General features: G+C 45.2%; 1 protein-coding gene across 1 annotated transcript in view; it reads left to right on the forward strand.

Moving 5' to 3' along the window:
• Positions 1–27,900, forward strand: part of B4GALNT3 (beta-1,4-N-acetyl-galactosaminyltransferase 3) — a 98,435-nt gene that overhangs the window by 21,366 nt on the left and 49,169 nt on the right. Inside the window, exons 2-3 of the mRNA XM_040345266.1 lie at positions 2,346–2,449; positions 12,628–12,675. Coding sequence (XP_040201200.1) covers positions 2,346–2,449; positions 12,628–12,675 — 152 coding nt within the window. The remainder of the gene's footprint in view (positions 1–2,345; positions 2,450–12,627; positions 12,676–27,900) is intronic.

Genomic DNA, 27,900 nt, shown 5'->3' on the forward strand with positions numbered 1-27,900 from the left:
AAAAAAAAAGATAAGTTACGGCGGCGTAGTGTATCTTAGATACGCTGCGCCCGGCTGAAACGGAACGTGGATCTGCCCCTCTCTATCCTGTCCTGACTCCTGGGCTAAAAATGTTTTGGTTTGAGTTGGGCTTTACTTTATCATCCCAATGCTACAAGTGTATGTACATCCTAACATAATACATTTGTGCGTGTATTTTTATTTTGCCTTGACATACGCTTGAAGCACCTGTATTACAAAGGAAGGGGGCTCTAATTGTTAGTGGACGCACCCTCTGTGTTGCGCTATCGGGGATAAGCTGTCACTGCAGGATAAGGTCAGAAGATGAAGGAGAGAGAAAGAAAAAGAGAGATCCTGGATTCTTACATGAAAGTTCCTACCTGTGGAGCTCCACGAGGGAGCTGCCATCTGTCCCTTTAACTCCTCCTGTTTGTAGCTCATGGAAAACGCCATCAAAGCCATCAGATGATCGGGAAAAAAAAAACGATTTTCAAGGGGCCCTTCACACTAAACTGTCCCGTTGCGGTATGTTAATGCACACTTTAACATGCATTGATGTAAGGCAGCCCCAATTATGAATGGGCTGTCAGTGCACAACAGATAAAAAAAAAAACATGTATGTCCTTTAAAAAAAAAAAAAAAGAAACACAACACACAACACGTGGTATATGTGTTGTGATGTGTTTCAGTGTGTTGTGCTCAACTGTGCAACACCACAATGCACCGTACATAAAGCAGGTGCATTGCCATGCAATGTAGATACACGTGTTAACGTGCGTTTTAGCCGACACCGCTAGCAAGCGTAAATGAGCCCCTACTATTTTCACACTGTAATTCACTCCAAGTAGCTATTGTAGTTTAGGACAACTAGCTGTCTGTTTATCTAACAGTTTTTAGGGTACAGTTCAGTCCAAGGCTGGACTGGGACAAAAATTTGGCCCTGGACTTCATCCAGACTGGCCCACTTTGACAGGTCTCTCCCACGGTGGCCAGACAGCTCCCACATGCCCCAGCCACCCAAGCCCCCTCTCCCCCTTCACTAGCCAGTAGCCACTACTTTATTAGAGTAGAACGGCTGGTACTGGTACTCTTATAGGCAGTACCAGTGGGGAAGCTAGACATTATTTCACCCGGGGGCAAAGAATCAGTTCCGTGCCCCCCCTTATGGGACAAGATTAGGCAGAAGTGAGAAACTCAAAGGCCACAGCTGTTGAGTCAGCTGTCTGTCCCCTCCCCCCATGCTTCTCTGTCGTCCCTCCTGCTCCTCTGGTCCCCCCCCTGCTTCTTTGTTCCCCCCAGGTGAGCGCTACGGGGAGGGAGAGGAGGTGAGCGCTGCAGGAAGGGAGAGACAGAGGAGCGGAGGGGGGCGGCGGTCCACTGTCACTGAAGCCGGCCCACTGAGCCATCGGCCCACCGGGAAACTCCCTGTAGTCCCAATGGCCAGTCCATCCCTGGTTCAGTCTAGAATTTAAAAACTAGAAAATTTAAGAACAAGAAATAAATTTATTTATAAACGTAGAGAGCTTAACCACTTAAGACCCGGACCATTTTGCTGGCCAAAGACCAGGTCACTTTTTGCGATTCGCCACTGCGTCGCTTTAACTGACAATTGCACGGTCGTGCGACGTGGCTCCCAAACAAAATTGACATTCTTTTTTTCCCCACAAATAGAGCTTTTGTTTGGTCGTATCCTCTACGGTTTTTATTTTTTGCGCTATAAACAAAAATAGAGCGGCAATTTTGAAAAAAAAAAAAAAGATTTTAAACTTTTTGCTATAATAAATATCCCCAAAAAATATCAGTGCTATAAAAATGCACTGATTACTGTGAAAATGACACTGGCAGTGAAGGGGTTAACCACTAGGTTGCACTGAAGGGGTTAGGTGTGCCCTAGGGAGTGCTTCTAACTGTAGGGGGGCTGAGCCATGTGTGACACAACAGTGATCTCCGCTTCCGATTACAGGAAGCGGTGGTCACTGTCCTGTCACTAGGAAGACTGGAGAATTGCTTGTTTACATAAGCATTTCCCCCTTCATACGCTACACAACAGAGAGCTAAGTGTAATCTGAGACCTGAGTGTATGGAGAGGACACACCCTCCCTCTATACAGTCTCGTAAAGAAACATGCAGAGCCAATCAACTGCTGCGTGCTGCAGGGGGATTGCGTTGGGCCATCTCCTGATGTGTTCAATTAAACTACCAGAAGCGACTCATGCAGATTTAATTTTAGGAAACACAACTTTGTGAATGGAGCCCACTATTTCTTATGATATGAAAAACTTTAAAAACCGTATTCTCCTGGTACAAACCATAACGCTCATCCTTTTCTCTTCTCTGCTGATCAGGATACAACAGTTGGAGCGAATTGGGCAAAGCATTGGCACACAATAATATCCCACCGGTGGATCCAAATTTGGAGTTCTACAAACCTGAACAGCGGCAGCGCTCGGTGAGTATGCATTTCATTGCCCCAGGATGTTAGGAAGTTCCTAAATGTGAAGTTCTCCTTCAGACCAAAAATAATAAATTTGCTGTAAACCCTGTAAACAGTCCCCTGAAAAGGTAAGTCCACCTAAAAGTCATTTTTCTTTTTTAGATCTCTGACATGCAATGGTGCTAATATTTCTGACTTTGAGTTCCCAGCTCAGCCTATCTGCGGTAGACACATGGGCATTACTGTCCCTGCTGGATGTATCAGGTTTATTTACAGTACATTATGGAGGATGCAGCTGGAAGAGTGAGACTCCTTGACCTGGTTTTCTAATGGATGTAGTGTGAAGGCATTTCTATAAGGAAACATTGCTATTGCAGTATCTCTGAGATAAAAATCAGTTTTTAACCACTTGCTTACTGGGCACATATACCCCCCTCCTGCCCAGGTGAAATTTCAGCTTTCGGCACTGCGTCGCTTTAACTAACAATTGCGCGGTCGTGCGACGTGGCTCCCAAACAAAATTGACGTCCTTTTTTCCCCACAAGTAGAGCTTTCTTTTGGTGGTATCGCCTGTGCCGTGCGGTTTTAATTTTTTGCGCTATAAACAAAAAAGAGCGTCAATTTTGAAAAAAATACAATATTTTTGACTTGTTGCTATAATAAATATCCCAATTAAAAAAAAAATAAAACACATTTTTTTCCTCAGTTTAGGCCGATACTTATTCTTCTACATATTTTTGGTAAAAAAAAAAAAAATCGCAATAAGCGATTGGTTTGCGCAAAAGTTATAGCGCCTACAAAATAGGGGACGGAATTATTATTATTATTTTTTTTTTTTTTTTTTTACTAGAAATGGCGCAGATCTGCGATTTTTATTGGGACTGCGACGTTATGGCGGACACATCGGACACTTTTGACACATTTTTGGCGCCATTCACATTTATACTGCGATCAGTGCTATAAATATGCACTAATTACAGTATAAATGTGACTGGCATTGAAGGGGTTAACACTAGGGGGTGAGGAAGGGGTTAAATGTGTGTCCTATATAGTGTTCTAACTGTAGGTGGAGGGGGGGTGACTGGGGGGGGTGACCGATCTGTGTCCCTATGTACAAAGGACACAGATCGGTCTCCTCTCCAGAGACAGCACCGCTGTCTCTGTGTAAAACGGCAATGAGAGATGATCCCATATGTTTACATATGAGATCATCTCTCATTGGCCGCACAGATCGCCTAGCAAACGGCCACTCTGATTGGCCGTTCGCGGCGATCTGTAATTGGCTGTGTCCAAGGGACACGGCCAGCACAGAAGTTCCCCGCTGCGCGCTCAGGAGCGCGCGCGGAGAACGCGCAAAGGGGCGGACGTCAATTGACGTCCACTTGGCTTTTCAGGTCCGCGCTGTAGCCGTCATTCGACTATAGCGCGGACCCCTAGTGGTTAAGGTACTAGTCCAATGTTGGCAGCCCCACCCAGTTCTCACCTGCTGAACTACAGAACACCTCTCCTCTCTTCGTCTACATAAGAGGGGTGTGTTCTGTTGTCCACCAGGGGAGAACTGGGCAGGACTGACAACACTTGGCATTTAAGTGCGGTAGAGGCAGAATTGGCATCTCACAACAAGCCTTTTCTGAAGCATTTTAAAGGGATAAAACAATTTTTTGTCCAAATACTTTAGGAAGCTACAGATTAGTCCTCTGTGTCAGAAGGCCCATGTTAAAAATGAATACAGCGTGGACAAACCTTTAATAATATTCTCTCTGCAACAGGTTCAAGGAGAGAAAAATATGTTTGCCTTCAATGAAACCGATGCTTGTGCTGCAGGTGTCAGAAAACCGGATGTCTTACCTTTCACATAATCCAGTCATGTCATGTCACCATGTTCTCAGTTCCAAGGTTACCTCTACACCCACTATTTCCTAATCCGCTCATATTCCACATTACTTGCCAGATATAAAGACCACTTCTCCCAAAATGGACATTTCAGTTTCTGGTGGATGCTGGCTAAAATTGTAAATCATTTATTAGTTCCTTAGATCTCCTAGGTCACCTCCCTACATAGGGGTAGATTCAGATAGAAGATACGACGGCGTATCTCCTGATACGCCGTCGTATCTATGCGCCTGATTCATAGAATCAGATATGCCTAGATTTGACTAAGATCCGACCGACGTAAGTCTCTTACGCCGTCGGATCTTAACTGCATATTTCTGCTGGCCTCTAGGGACGTGTACGCTGATTTACGCTTAGAATATGTAAATCAGCTACATACGCAAATTCACGAACGTACGCCCGGCCGACGCAGTACATTTACGCCGTTTCCGTTAGGCTTTTCCCGGCGTATAGTTACCCCTGCTATATGAGGCGTATCCTATGTTAAGTATGGCCGTCGTTCCCGCGTCGAATTTTGAAAATGTTACGTCGTTTGCGTAAGTAGTCCGTGAATGGGGCTGGACGTCATTTACGTTCACGTCGAATCCAATGACGTCCTTGCGGCGTACTTTGGAGCAATGCACACTGGGAAATTCCACGGACGGCGCATGCGCCGTTCGGGAAAAACGTCAATCACGTCAGGTCAAGCCTGATTAACATAACACACGCCCACCTCTTCAGAATTTGAATTAGGCAGGTTTACGCCGGGCTATTTACGCTACGCCGCCGCAACTTTCTTTTAAGAATACGGCACTTGCCTGTAAAAGTTGCGGAGGCGTAACGTAAATAGGATACGTTACGCCCGCACAAAGAAGCGCCATTCTACCTGAATCTACCCCATTGTCTTTTTTTTTTGTAGCTTCCAGGGAGGAGTGGAGAGTAATACTACAGAGGCAACATTTGAGAGGTGGCAATCTACCTGAACATGGGTGATCAAAGGTCCCTGGGATGTGGGCACCCATTATTTAAAAAATAAATTAACTAGCATGGCGCCAATAAAGAATTAGTGCCGGTTCACACTACAGCGACTTGGGATCCGTCCTGTGTCGGCCCAAGTCGCGCGACATGAGAAATTCCATTGAAGTGAATGAGAGCCGTCTTAATGTACACTACTGAAGTCACTCCGACTTCAGAAAAGGTTCCTGTACTACTTCAAGGCAACTTGTAGGCAACTTGTAGGCAACTTGTACCGATTGATTTGAATTGAAGTCGCCTCCAAAGTCGGATCCCTGTCTTAACCACTTAACCCCCGGACCATATTGCTGCCCAAAGACCAGAGTACTTTTTGTGATTCTGGACTGCGTCGCTTTAACTGACAATTGCGCGGTCGTGCGACGTGGCTCCCAAACAAAATTGGCGTCCTTTTTTTCCCACAAATAGAGCTTTCTTTTGGTGGTATTTGATCACCTCTGCGGTTTTTATTTTTTGCGCTATAAACAAAAATAGAGCGACAATTTTGAAAAAAATATATATTTTTTACTTTTTGCTGTAATAAATATCCCCCAAAAATATATAAAAAAACATTTTTTTTCCTCAGTTTAGGCCGATACGTATTCTTCTACCTATTTTTCGTAAAAAAAAATCGCAATAAGCGTTTATTGATTGGTTTGCGCAAAAGTTATAGCGTTTACAAAATAGGGGGTATTTTTATGTAATTTTTCTTAATATATTTTTTTTACTAGTAATGGCGGCGATCAGCGATTTTTTTTCGGTACTGCGACATTATGGCGGACACTTCGGACACTTTTGACACATGTTTGGGGCCATTGGCATTTTTATAGCGATCAGTGCTATAAAAATGCATTGGATTACTATAAAAATGCCACTGGCAGGGAAGGGGTTAACACTAGGGGGCGGGGAAGGGGTTAAGAATGTTCCCTCTGTGTGTTCTTACTGTGGGGGGGGGGGTGGCCTCACTAGGGGGAACACTGATCTTCTGTTCATACATTGTATGAACGGAAGATCAGCATTTCCCCTGCTGACAGGACCGGGAGCTGTGTGTTTACACACACAGCTCCCGTTCCCTGCTCTGTACCGAGCGATCGCGTGTGCCCGGCGGCGATCGCGCCCGCCGGGCACACGCACGGGAGTCGGGGGCGAGCGGGGGGCGCGCGCGCCTCCGGCGGCGCGCACGCGCCCCCTAGTGGCGGCTAAAAGAGAGGACGTATAGCTACGGGCTCTCGCCTATGAGAGCCGACCTGCCGCCGTATAATGACGGTGGCTGGTCGGCTAGTAGTTAACTGAAGCAACTTTACAGGAAGTGAAAATAGTTTTCTCAGGCAAACCCCTCCCTCCCACAGAGCTATTGTTTGATTGGCCACAGCCAAAGTCGCCTGTCCTGGAGGCAACTTGAAGTCGCGTAGTAAGTCGCTCCAAGTTGCGCTGAAGTCGTCTCGCAAAGTCGCACTGGAAGTCGTTTTGCCCCTGTGTGAACCGGCACTAAGGATAGCATGGAGAAAACTTCGAAAATTCTAATAAAACAAATGTCACTGTAAAAATATAAACATAGGCAGGCCATGCATGATTCTTTTTTTTTTTTCATTAAGACAGTGGGTTGAATAAAAAAAAATGAATTTGGGTTGGGGAATCACTTCCACTGAGCTTTTCTATTCTGCAGGCGTGGAGCCTTCCTTGCCAGCAGAATACAATGAGCAGTGTTGCCAGCTATAGCTGATGGCACTGATTGTTCAGGAAAAACCTGACAAGCTAGTTGTACACAGGTCAATCGATAGATCGACTTGTGTCCAATCAGCTAGCCCATACATTGAAATTGGTCTGGTTCCTACTGAACCTGCCGAATTTCGCTTCATGTATTGGTGAATTTGGCCTATCTTAAAAGTTAGCTTCAGTGAGAAACTTCACTTTCGTTCATAATTTGTTTCATGCAAAGGAGTAATTGGTCACCTCAAGTCTGATACAGCAGTCCATCATGAAGGCAAGACAACTGGTACTGCAGGCTGACTTGCTTGGCTTATTTCAGGCCTGGCTGGACTCAGTTCTGGCCTGGCTTTCTGATCAGAGTTCTGGCCTGACTGGTTGATTCAAGTTCTGGCCAGAGTAAGACGCCTTTCACACTAAGGAGCTTTTCAGGTGCTTTTGCAGGGCGGTGAAAAACTAATGCAAGCGGCATCTTTTGAGCATGTTTGGAGCGCTGAAAAAAAGCACCTCAAAAGCGGCCCTCTCCATTGAAATAAATGGGAAACGCCTCAAAAGCACCTTAAAAGCCCACGAAAAGCGCTTTAAAAGCGCCACAAATGGTTCTTTTGAATCACGTGACCTTCGAAAAAGCGCACCGCTAATGCCTCAAAAGCACCCAGTGTTTTATGGCCAGTTTTCAAGCGCCTCAGTCTGAAAGGCTCCAAGTAATATGTAGCACAGTGTACAGAGGTGAGTAGTAAATAGGGCAGTGTACAGAGGTCAGAAGGATGTATGGCAGTTTACAGATGTTGGTAGTATGCAGAGGAGTGTACAGAGGTCAGTAGTATGTAGGGCAGTGTACAGAGAGCAATAGTTTGTTGGGGAGTGTACAGAGGTAAGTAGTATGTATGACAGTTTATGGAGCTCAATAGTATGTAGGGCAGTGTTCAGAGGTCATTAGCATATAGGGCAATTTACAGAGGTCAGTAGTATGTAGGGGAATGTGCAGAGGTCATTAGTATGTAGGACAGTGTACAGACGTCGTTATTATGTAGGGCAGTGTACAGGGGTCAGCAGGGCAGAGGTTAGCAGAGCAGTGCAAAGGGGTCATCAGGGCAGTGTACAAGGGTCAGCAGGGTGGAGGTTGGTAGGGCAGTTTACAAGAGTCAACAGGGTGGAGGTCGGTAGGGCAGTGTACAGGGGTCAGAAGGGTGGAGGTTAGTAAGGCAGTGTACAGGGGTCAGCAGGGCAGTCTACAGGGGTCAACAGGGCGGACGTCAGCAGGGAGCAGTGCACAGGGGTCAACAGGGTGGGAAACAGCAGGGCAATGTAAAGGGTTCAGCAAAGCAGATGTCAAGTGGGTCAGCATGGTGGAGGTCAGGTAGTTTAGCAGGACAGAGGACAGTAGGGCAGTAATTTCACAGAGCAAGGATGCACTGCTTTAAAATACTTGAACCAGAAGCTTCACCGCAGTGATTGTTTAGTGAAGATTAGATTTATTGCTATTTTGATAAGCACTGTGCAAACTGTTGATGCTGTACAAGTCATGTATCCTGAATAATAATAATAATAACAGCAATAACAAGAGGACATATGGGGCCAGATCCACATAGAAATGGATCGGCGCAGCTTATCAGAGATACGCTACGCCGCTGTATCTTACCTGGCTTTAAGTCGAATCCAGGAAGATTTTGCGCCGTAAGTTATGGCGGCAAAGTGTATTTCTGGCGGCGGAATTCAAATCGGCGATTAGGGGGCGTGATTCATTTAAATGAAGCGCGTCCCCGCGCCGATTGAACTGCGCATGCTCCGTTTCTAAATTTCCCGCCGTGCTTTGCGCGAAATGACGTCGCAACGACGTCATTTTTTTAACTTAGACGTGACTTACGTCCATCCCTATTCACGGACGACTTACGCAAAAAATAAAAAAAATGTAAATTTCGACGCGGGAACGACGGCCATACTTAACATGGCAAGTCTATCTATACGCCGCAAAATAGCAGCTTTAACTATACGCCGGAAAAAGCCGACTAGAGACGACGTAAGAGAATGCGACGGCCACGCGTACGTTCGTGGATCGTCGGAAAAAGCTCATTTGCATACCCGACGCGGAAAACGACGCAAACTCCACCCAGTGGACGCCGAAGTATTGCATCTACGATCTGAAGGCGTACGAAGCTTCATACGCCTGTCGGATCGAACATATGCTTGCTATTTAACTTGCACTTCTGATTTTATGCATGTTACCATAATGCACAGGTTCCATCCTTAGAAGTTAAAGCAGCATTTTTACATGCTGAAGTTATCCGTGGATTAAATTTGCAAAGCTTTGACCCTACAGTAGGGGTCTTTATACTCTACCATGTGACTGAACTTTTTAAACCTCATCGGACTCAGCAGTTGAATAGAACTTTTCTTGAATAGTGACCCTTATCTTTTTTTATTAGCTTTGTAAATATACCTTATATTCTTTAATTGCACATTTTGTAGGAAAGGCGGCTGATTAAATACGATTTGTTACAAACAGAGATTTAGAACACAATTCTATAGCGCTCTAGTATGCAGTAGTGGCATCAATCTATAGTATAAGACAACAAGGCAGCTGTACTTCCTACCTCAAACTGTATGATACGTACATTTTTAGTACACAGAACATAAAAATTTAATAGTTTTAGTAAACTTTTCATTCTCTCCTGATTCTCCTATGGGGCTGCAGGACCCCTGATCCTCTGTCTTGACAGTTCTGTGTCACACTGTTCTGATCACATTCACTTTCCCAAGAAAATAAAAAAACTCCTTAGCAATACACACCAAACTGAGCATGTGCAGCTTTCCCCCAAGGCTCTGTCAGCAGATAGATTGGGGACAGTGTAAGAAGGGGAGGGTAAGAGAAAACAGGATCAAACAGTCTTTTTACACAATACAGAGGATTCCAGCCTGTGTGAAAGAGGCCTTGTAAAAAACTTCCTCCCGGCGCATAAGGCACGTCACCATTTTTCCAAAAGTAGCCGGCTCTATACGGCGCCTGCGCAGTCAGCTCTACACGGCAGGCGCCGTATATAGCCGACTAGCAGTTCGGCTACTTTCGGAAAATTGGGGACTCGCCTTTTTCGCCGGGAGGAAGTTTTTCATAAGGCGTCAATCATCTAGCCTCTGCATAGGAACGCCTACTCCCGCAGGAGTGAGAACCCGGAAGCCGGGTGGAAAATAACAATAAGACGGTATGTACAGCAAAAAAACAAAAAAAGGGCATAGTGTAAATGTTGGAATTATGCTGAATGGAATGTTAAATACATGTTTTTAGGGTGAAACTCCGCTTTAAATGCTGAAACACTACATCACAATCAACATATAACAGATTCTGCAAGAGTAATGGGCAGATATGACTGTCCCTTGAGCTTTCAGTTTAGGTCAGTTAAACATATTTCAGTTACATTAAAACAAAATATGTGCAAAGTCTTTACAGTTCATCTGATTTAGAAAGTAGCTACAACCTGAGTAGAAAAGCCTGCCCTCTGCCACTGTGCCAAAGAGAAGAACCCTTGCTCTCTGTGTGGGTGCAGTGGTGTCTGTGCATAGGTCGACACGCACCTTGCCCTCCAGCTATGAAAATACCCAAACGGTGCTTACATCTGATTTCGTGTTGACCTCTGTGCACGCACCTTGCTAATGCACTACACTATATGAAAAATCGGCCAAAACACGATCATTTAGGCTCTCTACACACGATCGGTCCATCCGATGAGAACGGTCTGATGGACTGTTTTCATCGGTTAACCGATGAAGCTGACTGATGGTCAGTTGTGCCTACACACCATCGGTTAAAAAGCCGATCGTGTCAGAACGCGGTGACGTAAAACACAATGACGTGCTGAGAAAAACTAAGTTCAATGCTTCCAAGCATGCGTCGACTTGATTCTGAGCATGCATAGATTTTTAACCGATGGACGGGCCTACAAACGATCGTTTTTTTTTCTATTGGTTAGGTATCCATCGGTTAAATTTGAAACAAGTTTGCTTTTTTTAAACTTATTGATAATTACCGATGGGGCACACACGATCGGTTTGGTCCAATGAAAACGGTCCATCAGACCGTTCTCATCGGTTTGACCGATCGTGTGTACGCGGCATTAGACGGTTTGTTTGTTTTTAGGACAGTTATCGGGCACAAGTCGGTAATCGGTTGTGATGTTTTTGAGCCCAAAAAAAAAAGACAAGTTTGGAAATTTTCTGAACGATAAATTGAAACGTTAATATGTTTCCCGTCCAAACTTTTTAGGTTTATGTGAACAACAAACAAAAAATGTATAAATTTATGTCCATTGAACGTTTTATCTGTCGTTACATTATGGCACCATCGTTTGCTGTCACGGCCGAATGTTCGTTTTTTGAAAATGGCTTTGAATGATTTTTCGTATAGTGAATGGCCAGCATAAGTCAGGTAAAGTTCTCCAATCAGAAGGGAGCATGAAATTAGCTGATTAGACAATTTTGGCTCTGACTCAGCAGGGGGGGCCTCTGCAGAGGGACAACTGCCTTCACGTACAGAGCACAGGTCCTGCTCTGCAGCACAGAGGCAGGGGACAGACTTTCCTACTCAGGCTGTGGCTTTAATCACTTTAAACTGTTTGTAAAAAAATGAATAACAATATGCAAGATGCAGTTAGCATATCAGTCATCAGCAATCATTGATCATTGTTTTGATTCCTCTGCACTGATAAAGGTGAAAGCTGATCAGTATGTTATGTTACTGTTATTTTATAGTGCGTTAAACACAATGGGCCAGATTCAGGTAGATTCGCGCAATATTTGCGTGGGCAAAGGGCAACGATTTTTGCTCTGCGCCCACGCAAATATTTTGATATGCCCGCGATTCACGGAGCAGTAGCTCCGTAAATTGCGCGGGCGCTATGCTAAATAGCCCGGCGTAAGGGCGCCTAATGTAAATGATCCCGCCGGGGGCGGGAATCATTTAAATTAGGCGCGCTCCCGCACCGAGCGAACAGCGCATGCTCCGTCGGGGAACTTTCCAGACGTGCATTGCGGCAAATGACGTCGCAAGGACGTCATTTGCTTCTAAGTGAACGTGAATGGCGTCCAGCGCCATTCATGAATCACTTACGTAAACGACGTGAAATTTAAATTTCACGAGCGGGAAGGGCGGCTATACTTTAGCATTGGCTGCCCCTGCTATAGCAGGAGCAACCTTGCGCTAAAGTCGCCGTACGGAAACTCCGTACTTTCCGTGCGCAGGGCCCGCGCAACTTTTGTGAATCGGTGGTAGTATGCAATTTGCATACTATACGCCGATCACAATGGCCGCGCCCCCTAGCGGACAACGCAAGAATGCAGCCTGAGATATGAAGGCATAAGGAGGCTTATGCCTGTCATATCCTAGGCTGCAGTCCGCGTAGCGATGTTCCTGAATCAGGGGCATTTGCTACGCGGGAGCAAAACAGCTATTGCGCCGCGCAACCTATGGTTGCGCGGGCGCAATAGCTTCTTGAATCTGGCCCAATGTTTGCTTTTGTATTTTGGCATGAAAGGGATGAAGAAGTGTAAAAAATATTTTCAAATTGCTGATTAGTACAGAAGATTGTAATGTTTCCTCCTTATCCCCACAGATGCGTGAAAAGGCTTCCTGGAACCTGTCTGTTCCCTGGAGATCAGAGGTACTGGCAAATCTGTCCGTTTCACTGTACAATTAAACATTGAAAGACTATAATACGTGGTGTGATATTATGTGCTATAACATGATGAAAGATGGATAAACTGTAATGTATTACCGTTGCTGTATTGAGTAACAAAGGCATTATACCTTATACCAAATATTGCTAAATGGTGTTGATTGTTTGTATTTGGACACCCGTTGAGAGTTCACGAGTTTCCATTGAAGGGTTCTGTTAATTCTTCAGCATACAAAGACATTTTACACAATGGTGTGCTTTCAGCTTTGTCGTAACAGTTCGGGGAAGGCCCTTTTCTGTGACTACGCTTCCGTGTGCAAATTTGGCTCGCTATAGACATGACTTGACCAGTATGCTGTGGAGGAACTCAAGGCGCCTGCACAGAGCCCTGATCCTAACCCTACTGAACATCTCTGGGATGAACTGTCTGGAACACCAATTGTGAGCCAGGTCTTCTCATCCAACATCAATCACCAAAGCCCCACCTCCAAAATCTTGTAGAAAGACTTCCAAGAAGATTGGAGGAGTCTCCCTTAGAGCAGTGCTAGTCCCATTTTACTTACTCTAGGTCCCTTTTCCCAATTTTATGCCCATGGGGTTTTCTAACCCATATATCATTTTAACCACTTAAAGCGGGGGTTCACCCAAAACATTTTTTTTAACATTACATTCAGGCGAGTTGACATAATGACATTAGGCTGTTTTTTTTTTAAATCCTTGCCGTACATACCGTATTACCTATATTTTCACGGCGGCTTCCGGGTATGTAATCTGCGGGACTGGGCGTTCCTAATTGATTGACATGCTTCCGACCGTCGCATACAGCGCGTCACGAGTTGCCGAAAGAAGCCGAACGTCGGAGCGCAGGCGCCGTATAGAGCCGACTCGCAGTCCGGCTTCTTTCGGCAACTCGTGACGCGCTGTATGCGACGGTCGGAAGCATGTCAATCAATTAGGAACGCCCAGTCCCGCAGATTACATACCCAGAAGCCGCCGTGAAAATATAGGTAATACGGTATGTACGGCAAGGATTTAAAAAAAAACAGCCTAATGTCATTATGTCAACTCGCCTGAATGTAATGTTAAATATTTTTTTTTGGGTGAACCCCCGCTTTAAGCCCCGGACCATTTTTGCTGGTCAAAGACCTGGCCACTTTTTGTGATTCGGCACTGCGTCGCTTTAACTGACAATTGCGCAGTAGTGCGACGTGGCTCCCAAAATTGAACAAAAATAGAGTGACAATTTTGAAAAATGTTTTTTACTTTTTGCTATAATAAATATCACCAAAAAATATATTAAAAAAACATTTTTTTACCTCAGTTTAAGCCGATATGTATGCTTCTACATAATTTTGGTAAAATAGATAGAATTATGAAATTTTATTTTTTTTACTAGTAATGGCGGCGATGTGCGATCCGTGCTATACAAATGCACTGATTACTGTGAAAATGACACTGGCAGTAAAGGGGTTAACCACTAGGTGGTGCTGAAGGGGTTAAGTGTGCCCTAGGGAGTGCTTCTAACTGTAGGGGGAATGGGCTGTGTGTGACAGGACAGTGATCACAGCTTCTGATTACAGGAAGCTGTGTACACTGTCCTGTCACTAGGAAGACAGGGCAAATGCTTGTTTACATCATCATTTCCCCCTTCTTCCTCAACGTGACACGATCGCGGGTATGCCTGCGGACATCGAGTCCACGGGACCCGGTCAGAGTCACGGAGCTTGCGGCGGGCACGTGCCATCCACAATGCCACGAGGTTGCAGGAAAAAAATTTGCACGATTCCCCCATCAACACAGACAGTGCTGACAGGGGACTCAGCAATCCTCTTCATGCGGTGGGGGCGGGCAGGAAAAGCCGTCTCCAACGGGAGAAGACAATGACTGCTATAGCTGCTAGTGATAATCTTAAGAAAATTCGGCAGGCTGGTTCCACCCAAGTCGATCAATCAGCCTGCCCATTAATGGTTTGTAGCATTACCCCCATTGGAGCTGCTGGATTTTTGGGCGGCGTGTTACCTCATGGCTCCTCCGAATTCTCTAGGGGTGAGTGATGCGTATGTGCATAAACAGAAGTGGAGGAATGTCCACGACAGGTGCTCTTTTGCTGTACTCTTTTCTACCCAGCCGGGTAAAAACAATAAAACTTGTGGTAAGGAAAGTAAAGTTGAAAGGAGGAAGAATAGCAGATTCAGGCGTAATGATAGGAAACAGTCCTGCTCCCAAACGTAACACTTCTCTTCGCCACTCCTGCCGGAGTGGGTTCAGTGTACCCGGACAGGCCTCTCTCACTGACCTGGCAGCCAGAGTATCACTCGAACATTTATAGGAATACATAAGTCTCTGCCACAGACCCTCCTTGGTGAACTTGGGAGAAAGTCTCTGCCACAGACCCCTCTCAAAAAGCCTCAGAAGATACCTCTGCCACAGGTCCCCTCTTGGTTGAGTTACGTCTGGATCTCCTTCAACTTGTCACCCAGGTACTGACTGACAGGTGATCAGTCCCGCAGTGTCCGGCTACCTGTGATCCCTGGTGGTTTTGTACAAGCCCTATTGGCCTGCCAGCCTCTCAATGGCGCTCCTTAGACCGACTCCCCACCGAACAGCACCCAGCTTGGGATCTTCAAAAAGAGGGAACCCAGTCGCTCACTGGATCCCCATCGCTGGTTCAGATGCTCCGGGCCAACATGGTCCCAGAACCAGAAACACTGCGTGGCACGCACTCCCCGGCCAGGTAGGCCATAGCACCGTGGTGCCGTGATGTGGCCACCCTAAAGGTGGGTGCCACACTCAACTAAGAAGAACCCAGAACCAATGACGTCCGTCCCACAAATACCCCTCCCCAGCATGCACAGCGAGGACAAACCCTCGTGATTGGCTGCTGGGAAGAGCACCCAAACCTCGACTCCACTGCTGCCACCTGCATTACCGGGGTTGGAAGAACACCCCGATACAGCAGAATGACCCACAGCACAGCCAAGCTGAGACAGAGGCCCTATTCTCACACCTAACAATCAGGATCAGAGTCTAACTATACTCTGATTGTCCGGTTCTTGCTGAGCTGGCTGATGCCGCGTACACACGGTCGTTTTTTGTGATGAAAAAAAACATAATTTTTTGGCATGAAAAAAAACGACGTTTTTCAAACTTCATTTTAAAAAACGACGTTGCATACACACCATCGTTTTTTTAAAAAGCTCTAGCAAAGCGCGGTTACGTTCAGCACGTACGGCGGCACTCTGTTCCATTCAAGCTCGCGTCCTAACTTGCTTCTGAGCATGCGTGGGTTTAAAAACGTTGTTTTAAACGTCGTTTTAGCTACACACGGTCATTTTTTATGACACAAAAAACGACGTTTTGAAAAACTACATAAAAAATTAAAGCATGCTCAAAATTTTTTTTTTTTCGTTTTTCAGAAGACATAAAACAACGTTTTCCCCACACACGGTCATTTTAATTGACGTTTTTAAAAATGTCGGTTTTTTTTCATCACAAAAAACGACCATGTGTACGCGGCATTATATTCAAACCATGTATGGCCAACCTTAGTCAATTATGACCAGATCATGTTACCCTGTTATCTGCTTTCTTGACTTTTCCTGCACTGCTGGGAATCTCATCTGTTATGGTTCTTCCTTTATGTTACGTGAATGAGGACTGCTTTATCTTGCTCTGGTGGAACTCTTAAAGCGGGGGTTCACCCTTACATAACACTTTTTACCCTTAGCTTCATGCTCATTTTGTCTAGGGGAATCGGCTAGTTGTTTTAAAATATGAGCTGTACTTACCGTTTACGAGATGCATCTTCTCCGTCGCTTCCGGGTATGGGCTGCGGGACTGGGCGTTCCTATTTTGATTGACAGTCTTCCGAGAGGCTTCCGTCGGTCGCATCCATCGCATCACGATTTTCCGAAAGAAGCCGAACGTCGGTGCGCAGGCGCAGTATAGAGCTGCACCGACGTTCGGCTACTAGTGACGCGATGGATGCGACCGTCGGAAGCCTCTCGGAAGACTGTCAATCAAGAAGGAACGCCCAGTCCCGCAGCCCATACCCGGAAGCGGCGGAGAAGATGCATCTCGTAAACGGTAAGTACAGCTCATATTTTAAAACAACTAGCCGATTCCCCTAGACAAAATGAGCATCCATCTAAGGGGATTGTTTGAAAAAATTGTTTTATGGGTGAACTCCCGCTTTAAAGTGGAACAACACTGCATCTGACCACCACAAACTAAAAACACAATCAAATTAAGCTTTAATATTCAAAACAAACTTTCCCATCCACCCATATTGCCTTGCTTTATTTTGCCAAGAAATCACTTTGAAAAACACCCCCTAGCATTTCTGGTTGTGGCCATCTTTAGTAAGAGCAGATGATTCATGTAGGAATTCATCTGCCCTTCGCTTGGGCATCCAGGTGTTTCGTCAGAATCCGTGACCTGTCAGATTAGTTAACAGAAGTGACGTTTCGTCGGCTGCGCATGCGTTCCACCGCTACCAGGTTTACTAATCTGAAAGAACACCTGCAGACAGAAGAAGGCAGCGGACATTTTACTACACCCAGAAATGTCTTGAATGTCACAGTAATTTTAGCAATAAAGTGAGCGTATATAAATAAATATAGTATATTGACATCTGTGATTCTGGTTGGATGTTTAATTTTGAAAGCCTAATGCCGGCATCCTCTTCTCTGCTCAGTCTGGCTGTTGATTGGCTAGAGTGGATGGATTGATAGCAGCACAGCCATTGGCTCGCGCTGCTGTCAATCACATTCAATGACGCGGCGCGCTGGAGCCAATTGATACAATGAGCGGCTATGGCCACCAGCTGTATCACGGTAGCACGCCCGCAAGAACTTAACCCCATGGGAGAGAGCTCCCATGAAGGGGGTTAGTTCTTGCGGAGAGGAGCCAAGACAGCTGCTGAGGGACCCCAGAAAACCAGGTTCGGAGGCCACTCTGTGCAAAACGAGCTGCACAGTGGAGGTAAGTGTAGCGCCTATGTACTTTATAGTGCTGGTGCTAGTTAAATTTAAGGGTAGATCAGAGTTAAACTCTGATCCAGATTGTTAGTTGCAAAATGCGGTCTCTGTCTCAGCTTGTACTGGGGTGTTCTTCCAGCCCCGGTGCTGCAGGTGGCAGCAGTGGAGTCAAGGTTTGGGTGCTCTTTCCCAGCAGCCAATCACGAGAGTTTGTCCTTGCGGTGCATGCTGGGAAGGGGTATTTATGGGGGAGACGCCATTGGTTCTGGGTCTTCTTCGTCCAGTGTGGCACCCACCTTTAAGGTGGCCACATTGCCGCGCCCTGGCGTTATGGCCTACCTGGCCAGGGCGTGCGTGCCACGCGGTGTTCCTGGTTCCGGTGTCTTGTCGAGCTGGTTCCTCTATCGATATGGTTCCTGCCTTGACTGCGCAGGCGCAGAGGGAGGCCACGGAAATATCCAAGGCTCAACAGCTGATTGTCAGCTTAGATGCGCTCGCTCCCGATGCCTGCTTATACACAGCGCTTTATAGTACACGCCGCTCTACACAGCAAGGGGCGGACGTAATATTGAGCAGTGCTTTTTTCATTTGTTATCCGCGGCGTGGATAACCAATCAAAAAAACACTGGTCAATATCACATCCGCCCCTTGCTGGCCCTTGCTGTGTACTATAGAGCAGTGGTCTCCAAACTACGGCCCGAGGGCCGAATGCGGCCCTTTGCGTGCCTTTATTCGGCCCTTGGGGCACTATCCCTCCCACTGATACAGGACACTATTCTACCCTCTGACACCGACATTGGAGCCCCATTTCTCCCACTGACACAACTAATAGAGCACTATTCCTCCCTATGATACCAGTAATGGGGCACTATTCCTCCCCCTAATACCAGATGTTTACTAACAATGATGCCAGGTAAATTTCCAATCCTGCTGGCCAAAGTCCGGCCCTCCAAGAGCTCTGAAGGACAATATACCGGCCCTTTGTTTAGAATGTTTGGAGACCCCTGCTATAGAGTGTATATTCAGCCATCGGGAGCGAGCGCGTCTACAGCTGACGAACAGCTGTTCCCGCTCTGAGTTTTCCGTCTGCTCGGAACCATATCGATGGTAGGAACCAGCTTGTTAGAACACCGGGACCATGCTGGCCCGGAGCATCTGAACAGCGACGGGGACCCAGTGAGTAACTGGATTCCCACCTTTTAGGATCCCAAGCTGTACTGCTGTTCGGTGGGGAGTCAGTCTGAGGAGCGCTATTGAGAGGCTGGCGGTCCAAAAGGGCCTGGACAAACTACCGGGGATCGAGGTAACCGGACACCGAGGGATTGATCACCTGTCAGTCGGTACCAGGGCGACAAGTTGAAGGAGATCCAGACGTAACTTATCTAAGGAGGCATATCTCCAAGAATTCAATCCAGAGGGGACCTGTGGCAGACGTATCTTTCTGAGGCTCTTTGAGAGGGGTCTGTGGCAGAGACTTTCTCCCAAGTTCAAGTTCACCAAGGAGGGTCTGTGACAGACACTTTATCCTACAATTGTCCGAGTGATACTCTGGCTGCCAGGTCAGTGAGAGAGGCCTGTCCGGGTACACTAAGCCCACTTTGGCGGGAGTGGTGCAAAGAAGTGTTACGTTTGGGAGCAGGACTGTTTCCTATCATTACGCTTGAATCTGCTATTCTCCATTCTTCTTCAACTTTACCTTCCTCACCACAAGTTTACTGTTTTTACCCGGCTGGGTAATAAAGAGCACTGCAAAGAGCACCTGTCGTGGACATTCCTATACTTCTACTATATGCAATACGCATCATTCACCCCTAGGAATTTCGGAGGAGCCACAAGGTAACACGCCTCCCAAAAATCCAGCAGCTCCACTGGGGGTAATGCTACATAAGTATAACATGTTTGTTATTTAAAAAATAAATAAAAAAAATCATAATAATGCCAATGTCCAACAAGCTCATATAGGTGTGATGTTCAGTTATCCACAGACTTTTGGCCCTATGGTTTATAATATGTATAATATATTCAAATATAAAGTACATGTAATGCCTATATAATTTATGTTTTTTTTTTTTTTAAATGAAAGCTGCAAAACAAAAAAACAGTTGATAACCGCCTTTGAAATGACATGAACATGTTAAAGCTTCTCGATGATAAAATGTATTTGCCGTCCATAATGTCAGGTCACCCTCCGTGCAGTAAGGGTGCCAAAACCCTGGCAGGGGCTTGTTCTATACCCTGAACTGCCAGTAAATCCAGGAAGAAAATGCAGATGGCACTCATTAGGTGTAACTTCACTCTTATGGACAAGCGAACACAGGGCCAGATTCAGGTAGATCTGCGGCGGCGTAACGTATCGCATTTACGTTACACCGCCGCAAGTTTTACGGGCAAGTACTTGATTCACAAAGCACTTGCCTGTAAAGTTGTGGCGGCGTAGCGTAAATCCCTCCGGCACAAGCCCGCCTAATTCAAATGTATGAATAGAACATCTATTATGGTTTGGTCTCAAATAGTTGCCGACACCCCTGATGAACAGAAAAAAATGGAGGATCCCCCAGGGTGGGGCTTTTTAGGCAACAGTAGTACAAGTAGTCATGGTAGATACAAAATATATAATAGTTTAATAATAACAGGACGGTATCAAACAATGTTCAGTAAACGTATATAGTACAAAGGTTTAAAAACAACACATTAATGGGGTGTATTGGAAAAAAGGTGAAGAGTCCACAATATAAATACTGGGCCCAACGCGTTTCGGGTTTCCTTCTTCAGGGACCGAAGTATGTGTGGAGTCAGAAAGTGTAACAGACAACTTTTCTAGAAAACAAATAAATGACAATGTGTTGAAAATAATAACATACAGATGAAAAACATTAAACTGGTACAGATAAAAAAAAAAAAATAATTCAAATGATCCGGGTAGGGGGCGTGGATCATTTAAATTAGGCGCGTTCCCGCGCCGAACGTACTGCGCATGCTCCGTTTTGAAATTTCCCGCCGTGCTTTGCGCGAAATGACGTCGCACCGACGTCATGTTTTGAACTTCGACGTTACGTCTGTTCCTATTCACGGACAACTTACGCAAAAAAAAAAAAATTAAAATTCGACGCGGGAACGACGGCCATACTTTACATTGCAAGTCTATCTATACGCCACATAATAGCAGCTTTAACTATACGCCGGGAAAAGCCGACTAGCGACGACGTAAGAGAATGCGACGGCCACGCATACCTTCGTGGATCGCCGGAAAAAGCTAATTTGCATACCCGACGCGGAAAACGACGCAAACTCCAGCCAGCGGGCGCCGAACTATTGCACCTACGATCCGAAGGCGTACGAAGCCGTACGCCTGTCGGATCGAAGCCAGAAGCCGTCGTATCTTGGTTTGAGGATTCAAACTAAAGATACGACGCGGCAAATTTGAAAGTATCAGTAGATACGCCGGCGTACTTCTTCTGTGAATCTGGCCCACAACCTGGGACCTCCTGCACTGATGCATTTCACCAATAAAACTGGGTTTAATCATAGGGAGCTTGTATGGAACAATAAAGTTACATTTGCATTGAACTGTCACCTTTTTTTCCCCTGGAATCTGGATTAAATGTTAAAGTGTATTTTGGATTTTAATAAATAGCTTTAGATCTGGGCTGTAGGCAGACCTTCTCTCATCACTTGTGTCAGGCCCTTCCTCTGCCATCTATGCAATGTATTGTCACATTGAGTTGTCCTAGGAGTGGGGTGGGGAGGGGGCAGAGGAGAAGGTATTATTTGCAGTCTATCAGGTGGATATAGATAGGAGGGGAAGCATTATCTCTTCTACACAATACTTTCTCTATGAGGCCGTATTAATCCCCTTTATGGGAACAGATCTCAGGATTGGCTACTACGGGGCCCCAATTTAGTCTCCAATTACAGCCCTTTCCCAGCATGCCATTTTTTCCTATCGCCACAAAATCTCCACCTATCCTTTTAAGGGAAATGCATTTACACTACACAATACAAAGTGGCCCATGTTACCTCTTTGTCATGTATATTTTTCTCATCAAATTGAGTTGTAAGGTTCCTTTCACAAGCATGCTCCACTCCGTTCTGCATGGGATCCGTGAACAGATCACCTGCTGATTCGAGGCAGAATGAGATGGATGTCACTTTTGTGACATCCATGCCAGTTCCATTTTTGACAGCGGACATTTGCGGTCCTAAGGTCCATTTACATCAGACTACAGCCGATCCATCACATTTAGCTCCGGAAAAACGAAACTAAAAAAGGATTCTGATGTCGGCAGATGTAAGCGTACATACATCTGTTTACATCTACCTGCCCATAGACTTGAATGGAGCTTTTGATCAGGTGTTAAAAAACTGACAATGGCATTTTTATTTTTTTACTAGTAAGATCAGTGATTTATATCGTGACTGCGATATTGTGGCGGACACATTGAACACTTTTGACACTATTTTGGGACCATTGTCATTTATACAGCGATCAGTGCTATAAAAATGCACTGATTACTGTGTAAATGACACTGGAAGGGAAGGGGGGCGAGGAAGGAGTTAAGTGTATCCTAGGGAGTGATTCTAATGCCGCGTACAGACGATCGAAATTTCCGACAACAAATGTTCAATGGTAGATTTTGGTCGGAAATTCCAACAACAAAATACGTTCTCGTAAATTCTGAGCGTGTGTAGACAATTCCGACGCACAAAATTCCATGCATGCTCTGAATCAAGTACGAGATGGAAGGGCTTGGTCTGGTAAAACTAGTTTTCTTAATGGAGATAGCACATTTGTCACGCTGTAACGGACTAAAAAGCATGAGGCTGAAAAGCGTGAATCGTCTCTGACCAAACTTCTACTAACACGACTGGTATTGAACTTCCCTTTTCTAGTGCCGTCGTATGTGTTGTACGTGACCGCGTTCTTGGCGATTGGAATTTCCAACAACATTTGTGCGACCGTGTGTGTGCAAGACAAGATTGAGCCAACATCCGTCGGAAAAAAAAATCTGCGGTTTTGTTGTCGAAATGTCCGATCGTCTATACGCGGCATCTTTTTCTCCCGATGACAGGGAGCAGTAGATCACTGTCCTGTCACTAGGCAGAACAGGGAAATGCCTTGTGCCGCTCCGTGACATGATCGCGGGACACCGGCGGACATCGAGTCCCGAGTCCCGCGAGCACGGTCACAGAGCTTCTATTAGGGCGCACGCGTGCCCGCTGGGCGGCAGATTCAAAGGAATGTACACGTTACTTTGCCTGCCCGTGCCATTCTGCCAACGTAAATCTTACGTTAGGCAGTCGGCAAGTGGTTAATGCTGTCTGTATTTCTGCACTCAGTGTGCGTCCATCAACAATCACTACAGCTAATTGCTGGCTGTGCAGAGAGCCGTAAATATCTATAGATGCCAGCAACCGGTCAATATAGTGAATAAGGCTGACGGCTGCAGCTTGCCACTCTCATCTGAAGCTATACACAAAGGATTTCTGCTGCTACAGTTCCAGCCAGCCTGATGTATGCCAGCCGGTCAGATGAGCTTGCTGGAAAACAAGCAACTGACCAAATGGCTGAGAGTTCTGATCGGAGTGTTTTGATGGGGGTGGGGGCCATCGCATGCCTGATTTCAACATTTCGGAGTCACACAGTTTCCGAAATGTTGAACTCTCTTGCTGGTGATGTGATTGTGCTAAAATAAAAACAGTTTGGACTGAAGATTAATGGTGTGCTGGAAAATATATTCATTCTGGTGGGGAGGGGGGGGGGGGGGGGCGTCCCCCTGTCAGAACACAACAGCTCAGCGGGGGAGATCACTGTACTAACTTCATATTGTTAGTACAGCAGTTCTATTTGGAGCCGCTGGGTTGAATGGAAGAAAAATAATAGTGTGCACCAGGCTTTAATCGCCAGTGTGAATGTAGCCTAAGGTTTTACAACCACAAAAAAAAATTATCAGTGCATGGCCAGCTTTATTCAGAGACACGCAATTCGTATCTCCGAAAGGAGGTCACCAATGACAGCCCACAAATTTCAATTATAATAATTTTTTTTTTTATATGTATCTCTTCAATATGTTATTTAATAATTGGTAGTTTTTTTTTATATATTCCATTCACATACCTGCATAGGTCTGCAGTTATTATTTCTTTTAATACAAAAGCTGTAGAAGTTTATTACTATTATTCCGTTTTTTAAATATACCATTACAAGCATTTTATATCTGTTCCGTAATTGCAAAAAACATTGGGGCAGATCCACCGAGATCTGCACCCGCACAGCGTATCAGAGATACGCTACGCCGCCGTACCTTACCTGGCTTTAGTTCGAATCCAGGAAGATTTTGCGCCGTAAGTTACGGCGGTGTAGTCTATCTCTGGCGGCGGAATTCAAATCGGCGATTAGGGGGCGTGTTTCATTTAAATTAAGCGCGTTCCCGCGCCGAATGAACTGCGCATGCGTCGTCCCGAAATTTTCCGCCGTGCATTGCGCTAAATGACGTCGCTAGGACGTCATTTTTTTTAACATAGACGTGAGTTACGTCCATCCCGATTCACGGACGACTTACACAAAAAAATAAAATAAATTCAAATGAAACGTGGGAACGACGGCCATACTTAACATGGCAAGTCTAACTATACGCCGCAAAACACCAGCTTTAACTATACGCGTAAGAGAATGCGACGGCCGCGCGTACGTTCGTGGATCGTCGGAAATAGCTAATTTGCATACCCGACACGGAAAACGACGCAAACTCCACCCAGCGGACGCCGAAGTATTGCATCTAAGATCCGAAGGCGTACGAAGCCGTACGCCTGTCGGATCTAACCCAGATGCCGTCGTATCTTGGTTTGAGGATTCAAACTAAAGATACAACGCGGGAAATTTGAAAGTACGCCGGCGTATCAGTAGATACGCCGGCGTACTCTCTCTGTGGATCTGCCCCATTAACGGTTGATCCTACCAGAAATCTAGTGCTGTTCTGTCTTCTGTGCAGTGTTTTTAGCCTTGCCCATCTTAAAGTGTATGTATAGCTCAAACTTTTTTATTTTTATTTGTTTTTGATAGAGTAGGGAAGGGTTTAATTAAAGCGGATATTCAGTGATTTTTTTTTTCAACTTTCCATCTATTAAATCTTCTGCCCTTGTTGTTTTAACTTTGGATAGTAAAACTTTTTTTTATTTTTTTGCCAGTAAATACTGTACCTAATACAGCCCACTTCCTGTTTCTTATCTGGGAAAAAAGCCTAGGCTTATGACATCAGGCACAGCTCTCTCTATCGCTCTTGTGAGAATTTTCCAGGTAGGGAAGGGGGTGAGTCATAAGAGGGCCAATGAGAGCTGCAGAGCTGGAGGTGTGCCTATGCGTGTCCAGGAAGTGAACAGACAGTTTCAGCTGCCCACAGTTAAAATGGTTGCAGCCAGACTCAGTGGAGGGAGATTTCTGCAGCATATTTGGCAAGTGCAGAATCACAGTATATATAAAATAATATGCAAAGTAGTTGGAGGGAAGCTTCAGAATGGCAAAGATGTTTTTTTTATAAATTATGTGAGCAGACTGCAGTTCCTCTTTAATCCTTTGGCAGGAATTTATTTTGTACTGTTGGGGAAATTTTCCTCCACTTCCTGTCCCAGAAATGCAACAAGAAGTTATAGACAATCTCCAAACATAAGGACAATTCCCCTTTTAGATAAGTATCCCCAGAAGAGGTGCCAACTCTAATGCCGCGTACACACAATCATTTTTCGGCATGAAAAAAAATGTCCGCCCAGATTCTCAAAGGACTTACGAAGGCATAGCGCCATGTACGCCGTCGTAAGTCCGATTGAGAGCCGTCGTATCTATGCGGCTGATTCTTAGAATCAGTTACACATAAATTCGGCTAAGATACGAGCGGCGTAAGTCTCTTACACCGTTGTATCTTAGTTGCATATTTACGCTGGCCGCTAGGTGGGGTTTCCGTAGATTTCCGTGTCAAATATGCTAATGAGCTAGATACGCCGATTCACAAACGTACGTGCGCCCGGCGTAGCAAGATACGTTGTTTACGTAAGACATACGCCGGTGTAAAGTTACCCCTCATAAAGCAGGGGTAAGTCATGTTAGCTATAGACGTCGGAAACGTATGAACAGCGTAGTGTTTTACATCGTTTGCATAAGTCGCCCGTGAATGGGGCTGGACGTAAGTTACGTTCACGTCGACTAGGCATTGAGCGGGCGTAATTTAATTTGAAGATTCGACGTGATACTGAGCATGCGCCGTTTGAAAAAAGCGTCATTTACGTGGGGTCATAATTATTTTACATAAAACACGCCCCCCTGTTCCTCATTTGATTTAGGCGCGCTTACGCCGGCACATATACGCTACGTCGCCGTAACTTTAGACTCAAGTGCTTTGTGAATACAGCACTTGCCTCTCTAAGTTGCGGCGGCGTAGCGTAACTACAATATGCTACGCCCGCCTACATTTACGCCGCCCTACGAGAATCTGGGCCGTCGTTTTTAAAAACATCATTTAAAATGATCGTGTGTGGGCTGCACATCGTTTTTCAGTTTCTGAAAAACGACAAAAAAAAATTCAAACATGCTGCATTTTTTAACGTCGTTTTAAAAAATGTAGTTTTTCGGGTAGTAAAAAATGATCGTGTGTGGGCTAAAACGACGTTTTAAACCCGCGCATGCTCAGAAGCAAGTTATGAAACGGGAGCGCTCGTTCTGGTAAAACTACCATTCATAATGGAGTAAGCACATTCATCACGCTGTAACAGACTGAAAAGCGTGAATCGTCTTTTACTAACAAGGAATCAGCTAAAGCAGCCCAAAGGCGAATAGAACTTCCCTTTTAGAGTGCCGTCGTACGTGTTGTACGTCACCGCACTTTGTTCATCATTTTTTTTAAACGATGGTGTGTGGGCAACAACGTTTTTAATGATGAAGTTGGAAAAACGTAGTTTTTTGGACATGCTGAAAAACAACCTTTTCTTTCATGCCGAAAAATGATTGTGTGTACGCGGCATTTCACATTTAGTATTTCTGTTTTCTAATTTTATTGTTGATAAAACACAAGACAAGGGGAAAGAGACCCTACAAAATAAAAAGTGGGTACTGAATGCGACCTCAAGATTTATGTATAGTAGAAAAAAAATCTTTATTGGGGACTACAAAACATTCAAACATCATTAGCGAAAAAACTAAATTGACACCTCCACCCACCACTTAAAAATGACATCATTGTCAGTTAGAAATATGTAAAAGGAGTCTGGACTCAGGCAATATAAAAGTCTCTCACTTCTAATCTAATCTCCTGTAGCAAGGAGCGTAGTAAAGCGGAGGTCCGCCCCACCCAGCAAAAGATTAAAAGTCAGCAGCTACACATACTGTAGCTGCTGACTTTTAATATTAGAACATCTACCTGTCCTTCACAGCCAGTTCCCTATTCCGCTTTAAATGGAGCAAACTGAAATACAGTGGAACCTTGGATTACAAGCATAATCCGTTCCAGAAGAATGCTTGTGTTTCAAAGCACTTGCATATCAAAGAAAGTTTCCCCATATAAGTCAATGGAAACTAAGATAATTTGTTCCGCATTGACTTCTGCAATACCGCATGTGGCCAGAGATGAGGGGGGACACCGGAGAGTCTCGGAAATACTGAGGGACAGCTCAACTGATTTTAGAAACCCTCGGAAGGTTTCGGAAACGCTTGGGAATGGGGAAGTATTTCCGAGTATTTCTGAACGGCTCCAAACCATTCCGAGTGTCACCGGCGCCCCTGCACCTCTTAGCTTGAATTCTGCTTGTTTTGCGAGACAACACTTGCAAACAAAGTCAGAATAAAAAAAAAAGAAAAGTTGCTAGTTATTCAAAACGCTTGTTGACCGCGTTACTCGTAAACCAAGGTTCCACTGTAGTTGCCAATAAGTGTCTTGTTAGGTGAGAAGGCTTTGAGTGACTGCATCCACTGGCTTAATACTCCAAAATGCACAAAATATGCCATCAAAATATCTAATCAGTGATGATATATAGTGGAAGAGCAAGGGTGCTTGGGCCGCTGGATGGGGAATTAAATAGCTATAAAGTCCGCCTCACTTGAGAATATAGATGGGCTGATAATGAATCCACATCAATAGGAAAAACGATCCTTCATCTCAAAAAGCAAGTGAAAGTCACCTTTGTTCCATTGCAGTATTAGTAGACAGTCGGCTAAACACTCTGTTGCAACAATGTTAATAGTGAAGAC

The sequence above is a fragment of the Rana temporaria genome, chromosome 3, assembly GCF_905171775.1.
Source record: "Rana temporaria chromosome 3, aRanTem1.1, whole genome shotgun sequence".
NCBI lineage: Eukaryota > Metazoa > Chordata > Amphibia > Anura > Ranidae > Rana > Rana temporaria.